Source organism: Pseudorca crassidens, chromosome 9 (genome assembly GCF_039906515.1).
Source record: "Pseudorca crassidens isolate mPseCra1 chromosome 9, mPseCra1.hap1, whole genome shotgun sequence".
In the NCBI taxonomy this organism is placed as follows: Eukaryota; Metazoa; Chordata; class Mammalia; order Artiodactyla; family Delphinidae; genus Pseudorca; species Pseudorca crassidens.
In genome coordinates, this window is record NC_090304.1 from 36,125,011 (window position 1) to 36,145,429 (window position 20,419).

At 41.9% G+C, this 20,419-nt stretch overlaps 1 protein-coding gene across 3 annotated transcripts; it reads right to left on the reverse strand.

Annotated features, from left to right (window-relative positions):
- Positions 1-1,089: 1,089 nt before the first annotated feature.
- Positions 1,090-19,247, reverse strand: HTATIP2 (HIV-1 Tat interactive protein 2). 3 transcript variants are annotated; one of them, XM_067749634.1, is made up of 7 exons: positions 19,064-19,247; positions 18,538-18,733; positions 16,661-16,742; positions 16,301-16,377; positions 5,247-5,384; positions 3,064-3,125; positions 1,090-2,384 (listed from the first exon to the last, which is right to left on the reverse strand). In XM_067749634.1, exons 1-7 carry the CDS (start codon positions 19,174-19,176, stop codon positions 2,159-2,161), a joined length of 894 nt encoding a protein of 297 aa, XP_067605735.1. In that variant the 5' UTR covers positions 19,177-19,247; the 3' UTR covers positions 1,090-2,158. The 3 variants fall into 3 exon arrangements, with proteins under 3 accessions (XP_067605735.1, XP_067605738.1, XP_067605737.1); XM_067749637.1 differs by lacking the exon at positions 19,064-19,247 and adding an exon at positions 18,904-19,025; XM_067749636.1 differs by lacking the exon at positions 16,301-16,377 and having other exon boundaries at positions 16,635-16,742; positions 19,064-19,243.
- Positions 19,248-20,419: the final 1,172 nt, after the last annotated feature.

A 20,419-nucleotide genomic window follows, 5' to 3' on the forward strand; every position in this document is an offset into this window, starting at 1 on the left:
TGAATGCACTCCTTTCCCTTGACTGTAAACCCCTAGAGGACAGAATCCATCAAATAGTTTGGAAGCCCCCTATATTGCAGGCCACTGCCAGAATAGCTGCAGGCTTTGCTGGGTTAGACTTACTATTCACTGATGTAGACCCACTGCCTACGTGCCCAGTGGCACACAGGAGGCATTTCAATAAGCTGAATGAACTTCAAGGTCATTTTTTTTCCTTCATCCTTCCAACATACTCTCCAGCAAGGCCCATCTTCTCCCCATTTGGAGGGAAACCTGCTAAATCCCATTAACACCCAATCATTCCATGTTAACAGTAGCGAAGTAACACCCAATCCAGAGGAGTGACTGGGCCAGAATCTTGTTCCTTGAAGTTTATGTGTCTCCACAATGCTGGGCTTAGGAGGGAACAGCTCTTTTCTTTACTCCAAAGATAAACACAGACCCTCTCCCATCACGCCACTTCACTACTGAGGTCAGAAAAGAATGTTGAACAAGACCTGACAGCAGGTTTGTGGGTAAGGAATTTCAACACACAGAGAATAACTTAAAACTGGCCACTGGGTTTAGCTGCTTTTAGAGCCCGCCAGCCTCAGTATATCCTCACGGAGTCCCCGTAATTCGTGCCTCACTTCTTGGAGCCCATGCTTGTTATCACCTAAACAAACAGGCTCTTCAGAGTCCAGCCCCAAAGGAACCCCACCTGGCAGGAGGAAGATGTTCCTTCCATCTCCTTCTTAAAGCCCACATTTCAAGTCCTCACCCCATCCTAAAATATGCCTCTTTCCTAGATGACTGACATTGGGAATGTCCAACCCCATCTAAAGACAGACACACACACACACACACTAAAGGAGTCCACTGAAGCTTGAAATTTATTACTTTGCTTCCCCCAGCACAGAAGTTAAGACAAACTTCACTACTATCCTTTGTTCCATGATGGAAATTAACAGTGTGTTCCTCTTGACTTTGACCCTTCCTTCTGCCTCTTCCTTTCCTTTTCCATAGTTTTTAAAGTGAAGCACTTTGAGATATACATTTACTGGCTATGTGAACATTGTGTAGTTAATCATTAGAGGGATCCTAGACCAATGAAGAAACCCAAACATTTCTATCTTATTCATCCATGGCATGTACTGATCCAGTAACAATTAACTGGAACTTCCTGGAAATATACAGATACTGGATGCTCTTGCAGAGTAGTTAAAAACAGAAGCTATGGACTCAGGCTCACTTGGGTTAGTTAGAATCCTGGCTCTGCCATTTCCTAGCTTCAGGCTTCAGCTTTAAGCCCTTGGGCAAGGCATTTAACCACAGTGAGCCTCGGTTTCCCCACCTAAGATAGGGGGATGATAGTACTGCCTGTAAGAATTATAAAGATTGTTTGGAGGGTTAAAGGACAGACATCATGTGTAAAAGCTGGCAATTAGCAAGCACTTGATATATATTAGCTGCTATTCTATAATCCCATTGCCCAAAATAACTGCATATTACCACAGATACTTGGGCATTTTCTAACAATCTAAGGGAACCCATGACTTGTCCATTTATTTTAACTCTTCTATTTAATTCTCCCATGAATTATATAAGCTCAGTTATATAATAACTTTTATTATATATTCTAAAGAAATAGTAAGGCACAATGTTCACTTACACAATTAACATGCAGTCAGCACTGGGTAACTCAGAGACACAAATGTCAACAATTTTTGTTCAGGACTCATCTGCATGATACATAAAGTCTTCACTGCTGCTGTGACTCTGCAGACAAGCTTTCAAAGCTGGCCTCCCCACCAGTGGCATCAGAACCATAAGAGAAGCTTAACTAAAACAACAGATTTCTGTCCCCATACCCCCAAAATTCTGATTGAGAAAGTTTGAGGTAGGGCCTATGAACTTCTCATTTCTGTGCCGAATACGAGACACTAGACCACCAGGGAGCTGCTGGATCTCTATTTTTGAAAGGCTTCCCAGGGTAATGTCTATATATGTACCATCAGGCTCTAAAATGCTGATGCAGAGCACGATCATTTTTTGATTGGATCTGGGCGACTGAGAATAGTGAAACCACAGTTAAAGCACATGTTTTTTTTAGACCCTGAAATTACCGATTAGGTGATGGGTGTTGAGTTTGACGATAGAAAGCATTTCTCCAGTGTGGTCACGGCTTGAGAGAGCCATCAGCTTTCCCCAGGTCGTGGATGGCCTCGTTATCTAGCAGTTCCTTCTTCTTGTCACTTGGTCTCACTGCGTTGTTCAGCATTGCTCTAACCACAGTCATCACTGGCACAGAGTGACCGCTGGCCCAAGATTCTGGTAAGGAGTCAAAGAACTTCCTAATCAACCATTCACCTGGGCGAGATTCTTGCCTATCACATAATAGAACTCTAAAGAGAAAAAGAAGAGCAGAGGAAGAGATGGTACATTGCATTCAGACCATACAGGATGTTATGGATTGAACTGTGTCCCCCCAAATTCATGAAGCACTAATCCCCAGTGGGATCGTATTTGAAGACACACCTCTAGGGAGGTAATTAAGGTTAAGTTAGGGCATAAGGATGGGACCCTAATCTGATAGGACTAGTGTCCTTACAGAAAAGGAAGAGATATCAGATATTTCTCTCTTTCTCTCCACTCACACAGAAGAAAGACCATAGGAGGACACAGAGAGAAGCAGCAATGAATCAACAAGCCAGAAGAGAGGCCTCACCCGACACTAACCCTGATGGCACTTTGACCTTGGACTTGTAGCCTCCCATTCTGCAGTGTTAGTGTTGTGGCAGCCCAAACACACTAATACAGTGCATAAATGGTTTTATTTGGGCAGGAAGAGGATTTTAAAGAAGAAGGCAGCCAAGGCTACCCAGAAAATTTCAGACTATTCTGAACCTGGCACCACCAACCGTCTAGCCTTTCCTTCAAAGCTAAAAGTGGGTTCTTCAGAGAAGCAATCTCCCTCCAGCCAACTCTTTCATATCGTGGAAATTTGTCAGCCTCTTCAAATGAAAAACCAGCTTCTAGGGAATAACCAACAGTGGTGTACTCTTAGGCAGTAGGAATACTTACCCGGGCCTAAATATGGAGTAACGATCAAATTTTAACTCTTCAACCCTAGCTTCCACTTCTCCCTGTTAACAAAAAAAAAAAAACATTTCTAGTATTTAATCAAGACCAACTTGCTGTAATGCTTAAGAGAGAATAACAAGAATAACTTGGGGTTTTGAAGACAATCTACTTCTGCAGGTCTCAATACTAGTTAATATCCTCCCCTAGATTTTTAGATTCCAGAGAGTCTGGGAAGTTAAGGAAGAGATCAGTTAATCCTGATATGTAGTAGAGAGTGAAAAAAGATGCACCGAATGAGTAAATGGCTGCATGGTCAGTCCAGCCTGTCATGTGACCTACTGAAACAGATCCAGAGAGTGACATGTTAGGAGTTCAGCCATAAAGAACTGTCCGTCACTCCAGAATCAGTGCTGCAGGCCAGGGGACCTTAACCTTTTTTGGCTTCCAGGTAGTTTCAGGAGGTCAGAAGAACCACAGACTCCCTTGTATTACTTCCTAACAAAACCCACAACATTTCAAGAGACAGAGCATCTAGATGAGGCTTTAAATTAAATTTGTTGAACAATCCATGAATTTTCACGCCAGGCATCTCTATAAACAGAAATGCCAGAGAAGCTTGGCCACAGGGATGTTTAAAAGGCCTATGAACTAAGCAGCCTGCTCACCGCCGCCTTCTTGGGCTGTTCATACCATTCATTTGGCACTTAACCTACAGCACTGTATAATCTGCAGTAATACATTTTAATCAATATATTTAAAAAATACATTTTAATGTATTAAATGTATTAAATGTATTAATGTATTAAAAAGCTTTTTTCAATGAATGATTTTTAATACATTCACAGACAGTTGTCCCACCTTCACCACAATCTAAATTTAGAATATTTCATCACCCCAAAAGAAACCCCGTACCAATTAGCACTCACTCCCATCCCCTCCCGCAAACCCTAGCCAACCATTAATCTTTCTGTCTCTAAAGATATGCCTATCCTGGACATTTCCTATAAATTAAGTCATGTAAGTTGTGGCCCTTTGTGACTGGCCTCCCTCATTCAGCATACTGTTTTCAACGTTCACCCATGCTATAATATGTCATTTCTTTTCATAGTTAAATCAATGTTATTTTGTAGGTATATGCCACATTTTTTTCATCCATGCATCAGCTGATGGATATTTGAGTTGTTTCTACTCTTTGTCTATGATGAATAATGCTTCTATAAACATTCATATGTAAATTTTTATGAGGGTGCGTTTCTTAGTTGGTTTTTTACAAAGATGTGTTTTGTCTCTATTAGCAACATGTGTACAAGAGTACCAGGCTGAAACTGCTTAGAAAGGTCTGCTTGCCAGGTTGTCCTCTGGCCTGTGTCTGGGAACTCAGATTTTAGGAGTGTTCCTGGCATTAGCTAACTGATAAGGGTACTTTACTATGCCTAAACTATTTGTACAAACAATGTGGTTTATGCTGAACACTTGCTTTCCTTCTGGAAGTCTGTAATTTTTTTACGCTGAGGGTGCCTACGTGACTGACCCCCATCAAAACCCTGGACTCCTGAGCTCAAGTGAATTTCTCTGGTAGGCAATACTCATTGCTGGAGAAATGAAACACGTGTAACTCCACTGGCAGAAGACCCTTGGAAGCCTGAACCTAGATTCCTCCAGAGCTCACTCCATGCACTTCTTTTTCCCTGCACTGACTCTGCTTTATATTCTTTCATTGTAATACAACATGGCTGTGAAGATAACTATATGGCAGTCCTGGGAGGCCTTCTAGCGCATTCCCAAACTTGGGGCTGGCTTTGGGGATACCCCCAAACAAGACTGTAATTCTTGAGGACAAGAACCATACCCAATAATAACATTTAATCTACTCTGAAAAAGTATCACTGTCTCAAAGTCTCTTCTAATGCTAAGATTCTGGGCTGATCCTCAAGACCAGGGCTGCAACATCTCATTTTATGATGACTAGATAATCAACAGAGGGGAAGACACTGGAAATTATCTTTCAAATCACTCCTGTTTACTAAGTACATCTCTGCAAAAAAGCAGTCCGTGTAGTTATAAAAAATGCATAATATAATGCATTAAATGCATTTTGGCATTACTTAGCATTTTGTATTATTTAGTATTGCCAATTAGCCAGGGTTCTCCAAAGTATACAAAAGATAGAAACATGCACAAACCTTGACTTGCAGATATAAAAAACTGCTTGACTTATCAGCTCCCTTAGAGGACAGCAAGTTGAAATGTTTGCACCCTCCAGCTTTTGCCAGCTCTGCAGACTTCAGGACGTAATCTCGATCAACACGAACAAATCCCTCCTAAGGGTGAAAAGGATGTGAGTTATTTCCCAAAAGCTGTGAGTTCATCTTAAAGATTACTTATCAGCTTGGGTGGCAGGTTAAGAGTCCTTGCGGGGGGGTGGGGGGGGGGTGGACGAGGATGGGGATCCAAATAAAATGCATCCAAAACAACACGAATGTCAGGCTTAGACCCTGGGAATGACTCCAATATGATGCTCAGGATAGATGTACCAGCTTTAGTAGCAAGGCCAGACTGCAATGAAAAAACAAGGACAATGACACTGAAACACAGACACCAAGAAAATCTGCAAGGAGCAAAAGGAACAATAATATCAGGCTGAGAAACTGGGGTTTTTCATTGTTGTTTTTTTAATATTTATTTATTTATTAACTTGGCTGCACCAGGTCTTTAGTTGTGACATGCGGGATCTTTTTTGTGGCATGCAGAATCTTTAGTTGAGGCATGTGGGATCTTTAGTTGTGGCATGCGGGATGTAGTTCCCTGACCAGGGATCAAACACTGGCCCCCAGCACTGGGAGCACAGAATCTTAACCACTGGACCACCAGGGAAGTCCCTGAGAAACTGTTTTTAGTCTCACATTTCTTTGTCCTTAATCCTTTACAACCTTACCACCCTCTCTCTGTTTTCTCTATTTTTTTGTGTGTCAACTCTAACATAGGAGGGTCTCAAAGGGTGGCAGAGAACACTACCCATGCACTATGAGAACAAAGTCTATCTAATTTCCAATTTTTGTGTATGCTTTACAACATACTTCACACGTTAGTAAGGAGTGCATCTGCAAATTTTTTTTTACTGACAGGTATATACTCAAGAGTGTTTGGAGACCCCTGGTCTAGACTCAGTCCAGTGAGGGTAGCGGTTGGGTCTTTCCTAATTCACATCTCAGCATCAGTACATGCCCACCCAGCACATGGCAGGTGCTCCAAAAATATTTGAATGAATGAATAAAAGTCCAGCGAAAGCAGAGAAAAGGTAAATCCAATTAGGAAAAAAAAGAACTAAGTGGCAATCAAAGGAAGAGGGGAGAGGATGGTGCAAACAAGAGAATACAGACTGGTTTCCAGGGCCTAAGTGAAGGATACCGGCCTGTACCCAGACTAGGGAATTCCATTTAGTAACAGCTTCTTGGGACCACCACGAAGTCTGGCATCCTCAAACTTGGTACAGCTGAAGAGCGGTCTAAAGTCCACTGAAGCTGAACTTCATGGGTACCCACAATTATATAATGAGGTTTCATATAATGAGGATTCCAAATCTGAAGACTGGATTACTGCCCCAGTGATTTTTTTTAAATTAAAAATCTGCCCTCTGGTAGTTACTGACCCTAAATGTTATATTTTGTATGGAGATATGTATCTTTCATAAGATAGATAGAAGGCACCTTAGGAAACATCACGCCTAACCCCCTCACTGTGGAGATGTGACAACAAGGTCCAGCGATCCAGGAACTACCGGCTAATGAGTGAGATAGCTGAGAGCAGAGCGCAAATTCCTGACTCTCTGAGCCGTGCTCCCCACGGTACTCACGTTCCTTCTTACCTCACACCATCACCAGCTAATAACAGAACTAATTCATAACTGTGGTAGGCAGAATAATGGCCCCTCAAAGATGTCCATGCCCTAATCCCCATACCTGTGAACGTGTTAGAGGCTACGTGGCCAAGGGGAATTAAGGTTGCAGGTGGAATTAAGGCTGCTAATCAGCTGACTTTGAAAAAGGTTATTCTGTAGTATCCAACTGGGCCCAATGTAATCACAAGAGTCCCTAGAGTGGAAAAGGGAAGCAGAAAAGGAGGCTGGAGTTAGGCAACGTGAGTAGCACTTGATCCCCCATTGCTGGCCTTAAAGATGGAGGAAGGGACCATGAACCAAGATATGCAGGTGGTCTTTAGAAGCCAGAAAAGGTAAAGAAAATGGATTCTCCCCTAGAGCCTACAGAGGGAAATCAGCCCTGTCAACACCTTGATTTTATCTCAGCAAAGTCCACATTGGACTGCTAACCTATAAAACTGTAAGATGATAAACTTATGTTGTTTTAAGCCACTAAATTTGAGGCAATTTGTTACAGCAGCAATAGGAAACTAATACAGAATTCAATTCTAAAACAAGGGGCCCAAGCAAACTTCTCAAACTTTGTATTGAAGTAGATCATAAAAGTAAATATATTCTAAGCATAGAGCTGGCTATATAAGCTGTTCATAAACTAATAAATATCTTCTGCAACCAGCTCCCAGATCCAGAAATAGAGCACCACCGTTACCCCAAAAGCCTGTCTCGTCCTCTCTTCTTATCACTTATGGAGCATTTTTAACGATGTCCACGACCTGCAGGGTACTGTTGTTCCTCTTTCTTTTTTTTTAGGTAATATAAACTTAACTCTTAGCGGGAATCATCCCCATCTGCTTCTGTGTTGTAGACTTTGACATTCCATCCTAATAACGGACTCAGCAACCTGTCCTACACACTGATTGAAACTCATGTTGTTGCTTTCTTAAATCAGTGTGCAGCAAACCAGTTTTAATACTCAGCACATCCTGGGAGTGGGCTGTGATTGATCTCCTCAGAGTCATTCTCTGGATTGAGATTTTTACATGTGCTCAAGATGTGCCAAGAAAAACAACCCAAAACGACTTTAAAAAATTCTAAAACACTCTATTTGTCTTCCACATCTATTTTCTTCCCCTCACTCCAATTCACCAGAACTCTGATTTTGATAACAGGTTCATTATTCCCAATAAAATTACATTGTTGACTAGTGAAATAAATTCCTTTCTGTTGCTGATGGTGGTTTAGCACTATTTCTTGGAAGGATTACTAGAGTTGTCTCTGTTAAAATGTTTCTTCTTTCATCGGTGTCTTTAAAAATACGGGAAAGCTTCAGCCAATCACAAGGCTCTAGACCGACGCTGTCCCTCTCACTTAATCCTGGGCCAGTAAAGGGATAATTTGATTAAACTGAGACCCCAATTTATCTGGCTTTAGTTCTGGATCAACCACTCCTTAATAGAGTCCTGCAGTCTCCAATTGTTTGATGAAAATTAAAGTGACATAAATACCATGGGACTTTTACAATCTGATTAGTCAGCTAAGGCACATCAATACCACCCCAGCCATCAGCCTCTGGCGTCCCTCCTTTCACCCGCCTGGCAAAGGACTGACAACGGCTCCGGGCAGGACGAGCACCCACGCTGCTGCAGAGACCCTCACACTTAGCCCATCATCCCTGCTCAATGGGTCCTGTCGACAAGGTGCCCATACCTTTCTTCACTGCTGTTCTCTGGACAAAGCTCAATACTGTTTTATTAGCAATCAATGGCTGTTAATCCAAAACGATTTCACAAATCCTCTGAGCCCTCAAGCTGATTATAAATACGCATCATTCCAAGCCCACAAACTTTGAATTTCACTTCCCCCGCCCTGATGCGTGGCCTTTTAACTGGTGAATGAAACTCAAAAGCAAAGGGGTCAATGGCTTTCAAGGACTCAGAAGCCAAACTTAAACGTGGATCCCGGACACTTACTCAGAGATACCGACACACACTGATTTTCTCTGGAGTGAGGAAGACTCCCTTTGTAGATAGAAAGGAGCTATCTTTAAGATATTATTAAACCCTTTCTTGTTCTCTAGCAGCTCAAATAAAAGAATAGAAAAACAAACTAAAACAAGCTACTCCATATCCCAGAAACATAATTTTCAGAAAAACCATATTTAGTTTCCCCAACCATATGGCAGAAAAAAAGATGTCTCTTCTGAGAGAATTAAGTCCATTATGTCTTTGTGTCTTTATGATTCCACAGTTGGTGTGTTTTACTCTAAGACAGGAATCAGAGTCCTTCTAGAAAAAGGAAATGATTAAATAAATTCCCACTATAAATTTCCTTTCCCAGCACCTGCTCGAAAAAATAAACACAATATACTGATATGACACAGCAGAGATGTCTTCATGGGCTCTACAAACATCTAGGTAGACAAATTCTCTAATTACTCTTTAAGTCTTATGAAAATCCAAAGCTACTAAGTATTCCTTCTAATATTCTTTACCAATGCCTGCAAACTGGGAACACTGTGGCTTAAGAACACCTCATCCTGATAAGGTATTTCAGCATTGACAAGCAAGCAGGCAGGAATGAGTCAAGGTCAACAAGACCCTTTTCCAAGAAGGGAGGATTTCATTCTGCAAAGGGTCCCACTTGGCCATACTTCTGCTTCAGATTCTTTCTCCTTCACTCCCTTTTCAATTCAACCCTATAAATTAGACTAGAAAACAGAGACACTGACAAACAACAAATGGTGTGACCTGAGACCCCATTTATTTGTGTCCTGGAGGGCACGTCTATATTTGATGTACAGAGGGGGAACCAAGATCTTGGTTAGAGAAAGAGCTCTGGATAGAAAAATAAAATCTTATAGATGCAGAGGATTCCTGAGTCAATCTCTATGTTATCACACATTTTTTTCCATTTGGGGCATTCCTTTCTTTCTGTTTTGAAAGTCAGAGAGTTCTGCAGGCCAAAGGGGCTTCGGTGGTCACCACCCTCTCAGTACAGACAAGGAGACAGGGGCCCACAGAAGCTAACCAGCATACCCAAGGTCCCACAGCCATTTGGTACCCAAACAGAGGCTATGATCTGGGTCTCACGAAACGTCTGGGACCTCACCACTTCACAAGCCCCCTCCTAGACATCAAATAAAATAGTATAGGTGACAACAGGGGTTGGCAAGCTTTCCTTATAAACGGTGAGATAGTAAATATTTTCAAATTTGCAGGCCTCTATTGCAATTACACAGCTCTGCCATCATTGTGCAAATGTAGCCACTAATAATATATAAAGTAATGAGAATGTTCCAATAAAACTTTATTTATGGATACTGAAATGTGAATTTCTTATATTCTTATGTGTCATGACACATTAGTCCTCTTTGAAAATTTTTAACCATTTAAAAATATAAAAACATTCTTATTACCACTGATGAATATAGATGCAAAATCCTCAACAAAATGCTAGCCAACAGAATCCAACAACACACTGAAAGGATCATATACCATGATCAAGTGGGATTTATCCCAGAGATGCAAGGATTCTACGATATATGCAAATCAATCAATGTGATACACCATATTAACAAACTGAAGGATAAAAACCATATGATCATCTCAATAGATGCAAAAAAAGCTTTTGACAAAATTCAACACCCATTTATGATAAAAACTCTCCAGAAAGTGGGCATAGAGGGAACCTACCTCAACATAATAAAAGCCATATATGACAAATCCAGAGCAAACATCATTCTCAATGGTGAAAAACTGAAAGCATTTCCTCTAAAATCAGGAACAAGATAAGGATGTCCACTCTCGCCACTATTATTCAACATAGTTTTGGAAGTCCTAGCCACAGCAATCAGAGAAGAAAAAGAAATAAAAGGAATACAAACTGGAAAAGAAGTAAAACTGTCACTGTTTGCAGATGACATGATATATACATAGAGAATCCAAAAGATGCCACCAGAAAATTACTAGAGCTAATCAATGAATTTGGTACAGTAGCAGGATACAAAATTAATGCACAGAAATCTCTTGCATTCCTATACACTAACAACGAAAGATCAGAAAGAGAAATTAAGGAAACAATCCCGTTAACCATTGCAACAAAAAGAATAAAATACCTAGGAATAAACCTACCTAAGGAGGTAAAAGACCTGTATGCAGAAAACTATAAGACACTGATGAAAGAAATCAAAGATGACACAAACAGATGGAGAAATATACCATGTTCTTGGATTGGAAGAATCAATACTGTGAAAATGACTATACTACCCAAAACAATTGACAGATTCAATGCAATCTCCATCAAATTACCAGTGGCATTTTTTACAGAACTAGAACAAAAAATCTTAAAATTTGTATCAAGACACAAAAAACCCCGAATAGCCAAAGCAGTCTTGAGAAAGAAAAATGGAGCTGTAGGAATCAGACTCCCTGACTTCAGACTATACTACAAAGCTACAGTAATCAAGACAGTATGGTATTGGCACAAAACAGAAGTATGGATCAATGGAACAGGATAGAAAGCCCAGAGATAAACCCATGCACCCATGGTCAACTAATCTATGACAAAGGAGGCAAGGATACACAATGGAGAAAAGACAGTCTCTTCAATAAGTGGTGCTGGGAAAACTGGACAGCTACATGTAAAAGAATGAAATTAGAACACTCCCTAACACCATACACAAAAATAAACTCAAAATGGATTAGAGACCTAAATGTAAGACTGGACACTATAAAACTCTTAGAGAAAAACATAGGAAGAACACTCTTTGACATAAATCACAGCAAGATCTTTTTTGATTCACCTCCTAGAGTAATGGAAATAAAAACAAAAATAAACAAATGGGACCTAATGAAACTTAAAAGATTTTGCAAAGCAAAGGAAACTACAAACAAGTTGAAAAGACAACCCTCAGAATGGGAGAAAATATTTGCAAACGAATCAATGGACAAAGGATTAATCTCCAAAATATATAAACAGCTCATGCAGCTCAATATCAAAAAAACAAGCAACCCAATCAAAAAATGGGCAGAAGAGCTAAATAGACATTTCTCCAAAGAAGACATACAGATGGCCAAGAAGCACATGAAAAGCTGCTCAACATCACTAATTATTAGAGAAATGCAAATCAAAACTACAATGAGGTATCAGCTCACACTAGTTAGAATGGGCATCATCAGAAAATCTACAAACAACAAATGCTGGAGAGGGTGTGGAGAAAAGGGAACACTCTTGCACTGTTGGTGGGAATGTAAATTGATACAGCCACTATGGAGAACAGTATGGAGGTTCCTTAAAAAACTAAAACTAGAACTCCCATATGACCCAGCAATCCCACTACTGGGCATATACCCTGAGAAAACCGTAATTCAAAAAGAGCCATGTACCACAATGTCCACTGCAGCTCTATTTACAATAGCCAGGACATGGAAGCAACCTAAATGTCCATCAACAGATGAATGGATAAAGAAGATGTGGCACATACATACAATGGAATATTACTCAGCCATAAAAAGAAACGAAATTGAGTTATTTGTAGTGAGGTGGATGGACCTAAAGTCTGTCCTACAGAGTGAAGTAAGTCAGAAAGAGAAAAACAAATACTGTATGCTAACATATATATATGGAATCTTAAAATAAATAAATAAATAAGTTCTGAAGAACCTAGGGGCAGGACAGGAATAAAGGCATAGACGTAGAGAATTGACTTGAGGACACGGGGAGGGGGAAGGGTAAGATGGGACGAAGTGAGAGAGTGGCATGGACATATATACACTATGAAATGTAAAACAGATAGCTAGTGGGAAGCAGCCACATAGCACAGGGAGATCAGCTCAGTGCTTTGTGACCACCTAGAGGGGTGGGATAGGGAGGGTGGGAGGGAGACGCAAGAGGGAGGCGATATGGGGATATATGTATATGTATAGCTGATTCACTTTGTTATAAAGCAGAAACTAACACACCATTGTAGAGCAATTATACTCCAATAAAGATGTTAAAAATAAAAACTTTAAAATGGAAAAAAAAAAAAAGACACATGCACCCCAATGTTCACTGCAGTACTATTTACAATAGCCAGGACATGGAAGCAACCTAAATGCCCATCGACAGACAAATGGATAAAGAAGATGTGGTACATAAATACAATGGAATATTACTCAGCCATAAAAAGGAAAGAAATTGGGTTATTTGTAGAGACATGGATGGATCTAGAGACTGTCATACAGAGTGAAGTAAGTCAGAAAGAGAAAAACAAATATTGTATATTAACGCATATATGTGGAACCTAGAAAAATGGTACAGATGAACCTTTTTGCAGGGCAGAAATAGAGACACAGATGTAGAGAACAAACGTATGGACACCAAGGGGGGAAAGTGTGTGGGGTAGTGGTGGTGGGATGGATTGGGAAATTGGGATTGATATATATACACTAATATGTCTAAAGTAGATAACTAATAAGAACCTGCTGCATAAAAAAATAAATAAAATAAAATTCAAAAGAAAAAGAACTTTAAAAAAATAAATAAATAAAAAATTAAAATACAAAAACATTCTTAGCTCAGGGGCTGTTCAAAAACAGGCAGGCTGTATTTGGCCCACAGTCTGTAGTTTACAAGCCCCTGGATTAGAAGAGTGTATCATTTGAATCAGAGGCCACGAGACTTTAATGATGCCTAATAAGTGTGACAATGGCTGCATTCATCACATTAATGGCATCGTCCACTCAACAGACTACAAGAGCCTGGACTTCTGGAGCCTGTGCCTACCAGGTGAGGAGACAAATGAAAAGGTGAAACTAAATCACACCCCCTCAAACTCACTAACCAAATCCTTCTCTTAATAAGGGGAAAGCACCATTCTCTGGCCCCTGTGTGAGGTTCTGCTCTTCACTTATGGCCAATGTAGATCTGGTTTTCAAAGGGTATTTCAACCTTCACTAGTACATAAGTTACTTACCAAAGCAAGGTGAAGGCTATCTGGGACAACAGTACCTGGAAACCCAGCAGGCAAAGAGGACTAATACTGTCTAATGCATCCAGAAAGCAGGTCCAACAAGAAGAAAAGGTTGGCTGCATCAGAATCCCCCAGGAGGCATGTTAAAAATAGGCTTCCAACCTTAGAGATTCTGATCCAGTAGATCTGGATTAGGGCCAAGTCACAGTCACTGCATTCATTAGACAACTATGGCTTGTGAATGTGAAAAGAAAGATTAGCATCTTACCAGCTACTGCTAAAGAAAATGGTTTTCCAAACAGCTGAAGAAAGCTAACAGACCTATCCCTAGCACCTGTGTCAAAAGAAATCTGGGTAGACTGAATTTTATGGGTTGCAATGTTACCCCCTCAAAATTCCTGTGTTGAAGTCCTAACCTCCAGTACCTCAGAATGTGTCCTTATTTGCAGATGTAATTAGTTAAGATGAGGTCATTCCAAGTAGGGTGGTTCTTAATACCGTTTGACTAGTGTTGTTATAATAAGGAGAAATTTGGACATAGCCACAGGCACGTAGGAAAAACACCATGTGAAGAGACACAGAGAGAAGGCAGCCATCTACAAGTCAAGGAGAGAAGCCTGGAAAAGATCCTTCCCTCTCGGCCCTCAGAAAGAACCAATCCTGACAACACCTCCACCTCAGACTTCTAGCCTTGGAAACTGTGAGACAGAAAATGTCTGTTGTTTAAGCCACCTTGATTATGCTTTTTTGTTATAACATCCATCCCCAGCAAATTAAACTGAAGGTCATAGGGAAATAAGCAGGCTACTCATAGGATTTCAACGAGACAGAAACCCTGAATTTCTTGAAGTTGCTAAAGTAAAATGCGGGCTGCTCCAGTTACAAAACAGCTACAGAATGACACTAGGCTTGCCACCAGCTTTGCAATACCCATCTGATGCTCCCTTTTTTTTTTACAGAGAACGCTGCTCACCAGAATACCAGGTGGAGTGAGCTTGGAAATCCACACACCCTCCCCCCGCTCAAACAACTATTATTACCTAGCCACTTGTGAACTGTCACCTCTTTTAAACTGCCTGAAGTTATCACAACCTCCAAACTTCATACTGTATCCAATCTAAATCACCTTCAAATTAAAAAAAAAAAAGAAAGACTTTCTGGAGGAAATGTCAGCTTATTTTCTGTCACTATCCTCTTAAACCATTTAAGCTCTAACTTATTTCTGAGATTATACTTGGTTTACCAGTCTTTTCTCTTGCTTACTGGTCAATTACTTTTATCTTTCCAAACTGATTTTGGAGAACAAAAGGTATTTAGTTTCCGGGTGGAGAACCAACTCCATCTCAAAAAATATTCTGGATAGGGAAGACATCCAACTCCTCTGATTAAAATTGCATTAGGTGATTTGGATGCAACAAAGCAATTTAGACTTTCCCCTGGAGCGCCCTATAATGAGATTTGCCTTATGTCATGAAAATCAACTGCTCTATGCCTAATGCAGTAGTGTTCTTATTTTGCTGAGTCACCACCCAAGTCAGGTTGGCACTTGAGACAATGTAACCTGCAGTGTACTAGAACAAAAGTTTTTCAATGCTATCAGAGGGCACATGCCTTGTGACTGTCCCTGGGACAGAAAAGACTGCAGGAGCTGATCAGCAGGAAAATGACCCTTCCTAGGAGAGATAATGTGCCAATTCCCGGGAGAGTCAACTTCTCGATAATCCACACTTCCCAGCACAGAGCTCAAAACTCAGATGTGTTCCCACGGGCGCATGGTAGAACTACAGAAGATTTGGAAATTTGTCCCTACTGAAAGCATAAATAGAATTATTCTTTAGATCACCAGAAAGCCCAGAGAAATACATCTGAGCCTAACTCCTTGGTTGGTATAAACCAATAGTTCTGTGCTCTCCAAATGATTCTGATGCATGGGCCTGTTTATAAAACTATGGTAAGCTCCCATGGCAGCATCATGGTTCTGCATGTTTAAAAGACATGTTTAACTCCAGCAAGTAAATTTTGTCAAAGGGATAAACTATAGTCAAGGTATAAATTAAATAAGATGTACGTATTAACACTTGCCCAGGATCTACATAGTAAGCTATGATTTCTAACTATGTAGTAAAATTTGACTTCTATACAGAGGCCGAAGCAATTTAGAACATCATTTAAAAAAGAATAAAATGTGTGTTAGGACAGTTCTGCGTCAGTTAAGGCTGAATCACCATTGGGGTTGAATCATCGCTGGAGGCTGAGTCATCACCGGAGGCTAGCTGAATCGTGACTCTGTTCTGATGTTCTAGCCCAGAAGTTTAAAGCTTGGCATGAAAACAGGTTGAAGCAAATCACTCAAGTGAGAGAGAATGCTTTAAGTTTAAGACATTTATAAAGAAACCAAAATAACTTACTGCTAAGAGCATGAGCCAGTTACTTTTACTCAGACATAATGGTTTGCGTAAGTCAGGGCAAGTAGTGACCACGATATCTGCAAAAGGCAAGACCATGTAAATATTTATGACATCTCCAGCACACAGGCCTGAACTCAAGGATTATGCTGAAGGAAAGATGAACTTATAAGTACTATTCAAAGTATAGCAAAGGCTAGGGCAGTATATGGAATCTTAAATGATAAGAGCTAATTTACATTTAAGCACAGCAAATATAAAGCAAAAGAGGGAGCAAAAATGGAATCTTCGACATTACCGACCAGAGAAAGGGGAAAAGGGCAGATTCCTTCCTTACCGCCCCAGCTTTCTTTCTGGTGGTACCTAGGCAACAGAATCCAACATCATGACCTTGAAAGGCAGAAGCGTAGTCATCCAATTTCTCAAAGTCCACTACTTCTTGATTCTAGACAACAAAGACATAGTTGTATATGACTTGATGTTATTAAAACAAAACAAAAAAACAGACAAAAATACCCCCTCTAGATTTAAAGAATGACAGAACATTACTAAAGAGTCCACCCACTTAACGTCAAATTTTGCAAGCTCATTTTCTCCCACCAAAAAGCAATTAATCTGAATTCAAAAATCAACAATGTAAAAAAAAAAAATCAACAATGTACTTATATGTCCACAGTACACACAATTGGACTAGGTGTGATCTAGATCTCTAAAGTCAGGTTCAATTATAATTTTCTCTCTGGAAAAATAAAAGACCTGTCTGTATACTACCAGGAGAAATACCAATGAGGTATAATGTTGGGGAAGGAAATGGTGTTTGGAGTCTCAAAACCTAGGCTTGAGTCTTGGGTCTGCTACTTACTAGGCATGTTAATAATCTTGGCCAAGTTACTTATATGTCTCAGTTTCTTCAGCAGTAAAATGTGAATGATAATCTTTCCCTCAGTCTACACCACGACCCACCTGCATTAGAATCAGTCAGCAGGTGCTTGACAAAAAGGCATATTCCTAGGTCTCACACCAATACTCCTGAATCAGAAACTGCACTTTTAATAAGCACCCTCGGTAATTCTCATGCCCATGGAAATTTAAGAACCTCCATCTAACCTCTTAAGTTTGTTGTGAAGCTTAAAAAAGAAAAGTTTGGGAAGTTTCCATCATTCAGGACTTTAAATAAAACATTGCTTTCCCTCTCTACCACTGACTCTTTCAAAAGCATTTTCCTGGCACCATACACAATGCTGAAGAAATGTATGTTTACAAAAAGTGCCTGACCAAAAGAGGCACCACCAAAACTCAACTGTCAAAGCACAGAACTCGATTTCAGTTTCTAACGACCAGAGGTGACATGCCCCCATGAAGCCAGACGATGAAGATCACGTATTACCTGCCTAAGTCTGAACAAAGATGTCCATTTTAACAGAAAAGTCCTGAGGGACCAAAGACATATGCAAAATGACCTGATCATGGACCTGCAGGGGCCATGAACATTTATTTGTGAGACCGTTTGTTATTTGGAATGTTCTACCTGTGGGTCCAGGTTGCGGGGGGCGGGGGGGGGGCGGTCTCACTATAGTTTAATTTACTGCAGTTCACAAATAACTCCATTTGCAAGGGGAAAGGAATCTCCACCAAGCTCAGGTTTCAAATATTTAGGGGATTAACACCAGACTGAAGTCTGGTCTATCAGTGGGTTAAACACGAAAAGTGTAAGTGACAGGAAAGGGACTATTCCACTTACAGACACAAGCCTGCAGCCCTGAGACAGGGCAAATTCTTGTAGGTGAATAACCCCACCTCTCAGTGCCATAGACCTTTCCCCCTCTGCAAAGCTATTTCTGATTCGCTAACTTCAGTGTGTAGTGGACAGGTAGACAAAACAAGCAATGGGGTTGAGAAAACTAACTACCCAAGGTCACAGGGCTTTTTTTCTAGAAGCCAGCTTAAAGGACCCTGGAAGCATGGCTCTTCTCTGTCTCCCTAGACCCCCTTACACTTAGGCCCCATTTTATGGGGGCAAAGCCTGAGAGAAGGGCTTTGTCCAAGGCCTGGGAGTGAGGGGGAGGCCCACCTGGACCTACAATCCAGCTTCCAGTAAGACCTCTCACAGACCAATCGTGGTCACGCTCTGAACACCTCCTGCCGCCATTGCAGGGTAATGTTCAGCCTTGCAGCATAAAATATGCTCACTCTGAAGAACCACTGCGGGTACATTTTTGAGTTCCAGCTCAAATACCCACCACGTTTTTATACGCTTCCTCGTCGAAGGTGAGCTTCCTCCGGCCAATCAGCGTGACTTTGGAAAACAGGCCCTGCTCCAGGATTTCTTTCAAGAGCACTCTGCCGGTTTCCCCGCTGGCACCCAAAATAAAGACGGATTTATTCTGCATCCTGAAGTCTTCCCGAAGCCTCGGTAGCGCTTCTGTCTCGGCCATGCTACAGAAATAACATTAACAGGTGCTGGTCTCGGGATATTTAAAGGGACAGCCGTGCTTACCCTGGGAACAAAGGTTATTTGTTCTGGAGGAAGATACGGTTATTCTCTGCAGTCTGGGCGCGGGGGAAAGTGCAGAGTCACCCTGAGGGCGGGGCGCCGTATTGCTTACCCGCTTCTGAGCCAACCCACACCTTGGAAGGGGCTGGAACAGGGAATGCGCCCGGGTACCAGGAAGCCTCGTTCCCCCCCGGTGTCCCCGACTCCGGCCCCTCCTGCCTTCGCCCGCAGGGGCGCGGAGCCCAGCTTGGTCCCCCACACGGAGGGTTTACCTGGAGCCGGCCCCCGGCCCCGCGTCCTCAGGCTGCAGCAGGAGCAGCGCGACCACCAGCGCCGCCGCCGCCGCCGCCGCCAACGCAGCGCTCAGGGCTGCGGGCCGGGACATCCGGCCATCCCTCCGCCCAGGCGCTTTCCTCCCCTCGCCCGACTCTGCGGGGCCCCTCCCCGGTCCGCGCCTATCCGACTTCATCTTCCGGGTGACTTTGCTCTATCGCTGCTCACCCCGCCCACAGGGGCGGGATGTGGAGGGGTGGCCCGCCCGTGGACCAGAGGGTGCCTGGGCGCCGGCGTGGGGGGCCCAGAGCACGTGCGCAGCACCAGGCTAGGTAGGAAGATGGGAGACCACCTCCTAAATATCGGGAATCTCCGGAACCTTCTCCCTGGCGTTCTTCCTCACCACCTGGGCTGTTCTCGCCCTCATCCAAGGCCTCAGCCAATAGACTTGATCTTCGTTGATCCCTTTCTAAAACCTGTAATGTCAACTGTGTGTTGGACATCTTCATCTTGAATTCACCACATTAAAACGTAACACTTCCCTTCTAACCACCCCAAACAGCAATAAAAAGTCTACTCCTTGCCTCTCTTCAGTGTCACTGTCCCTATTCGTCCGCACAATCTTCATTCACCCCTTCTCTCTCAAGTCAGAAATTCGGACTGTCACCTTTGACTCCTTTCTCCGCCTTACCACATTCTAGATTAATCACCAAGGCCTACTATCTTCTCTGCCTTTCAAATATTCTCTCATGTAATTCAAGTTCTCTCTGTATCTCACCAGTACAACTGGTTTCCCCGCTCAGGTTCTAGATGGTTGAGCCAGGGCGACCTTCCACACCTGATCTCCTGTTCACTCTCCAGGGCCAGGATCGTGGTTTAGAACATAACTATCTACATTGGGCCTATCCTGGATCCTGAAAGTCCTGGACAGGAGTTAGGATCACACGCCAGAATCTGAACAACACAGATAGTGTTGTGGACAGTGGTCATTTTTGGCTGCCCAGCATTCAAACATATCATTATAGGGAATTCCAAAATAAGTGGGAGACAGGGCCCTACCTGCCACTCTAGAAACCAAGTGAAATATGTTCCCCCTCCCAATTCCTAGAAAATTATTATATGTAGGTGAGATCTCGACTCAGCCAATCAGACACTCTCATCCAGGTTTTTTTTACTTTGCGGGGAGTAATAAACAGACGCAGTGGAAAACTGAGAGAGAGTTTGGTTGGGTGGAGCGAAGATACAGGATAATGGCATCGTGGGATCTGCCAGTGATCTGATTATCTGATTGTTTCTGTTTTGCTTCCTTTAATTCCTGCCTGTTTTCAAAACCTGTTTGTTATACTTCCTGTTAT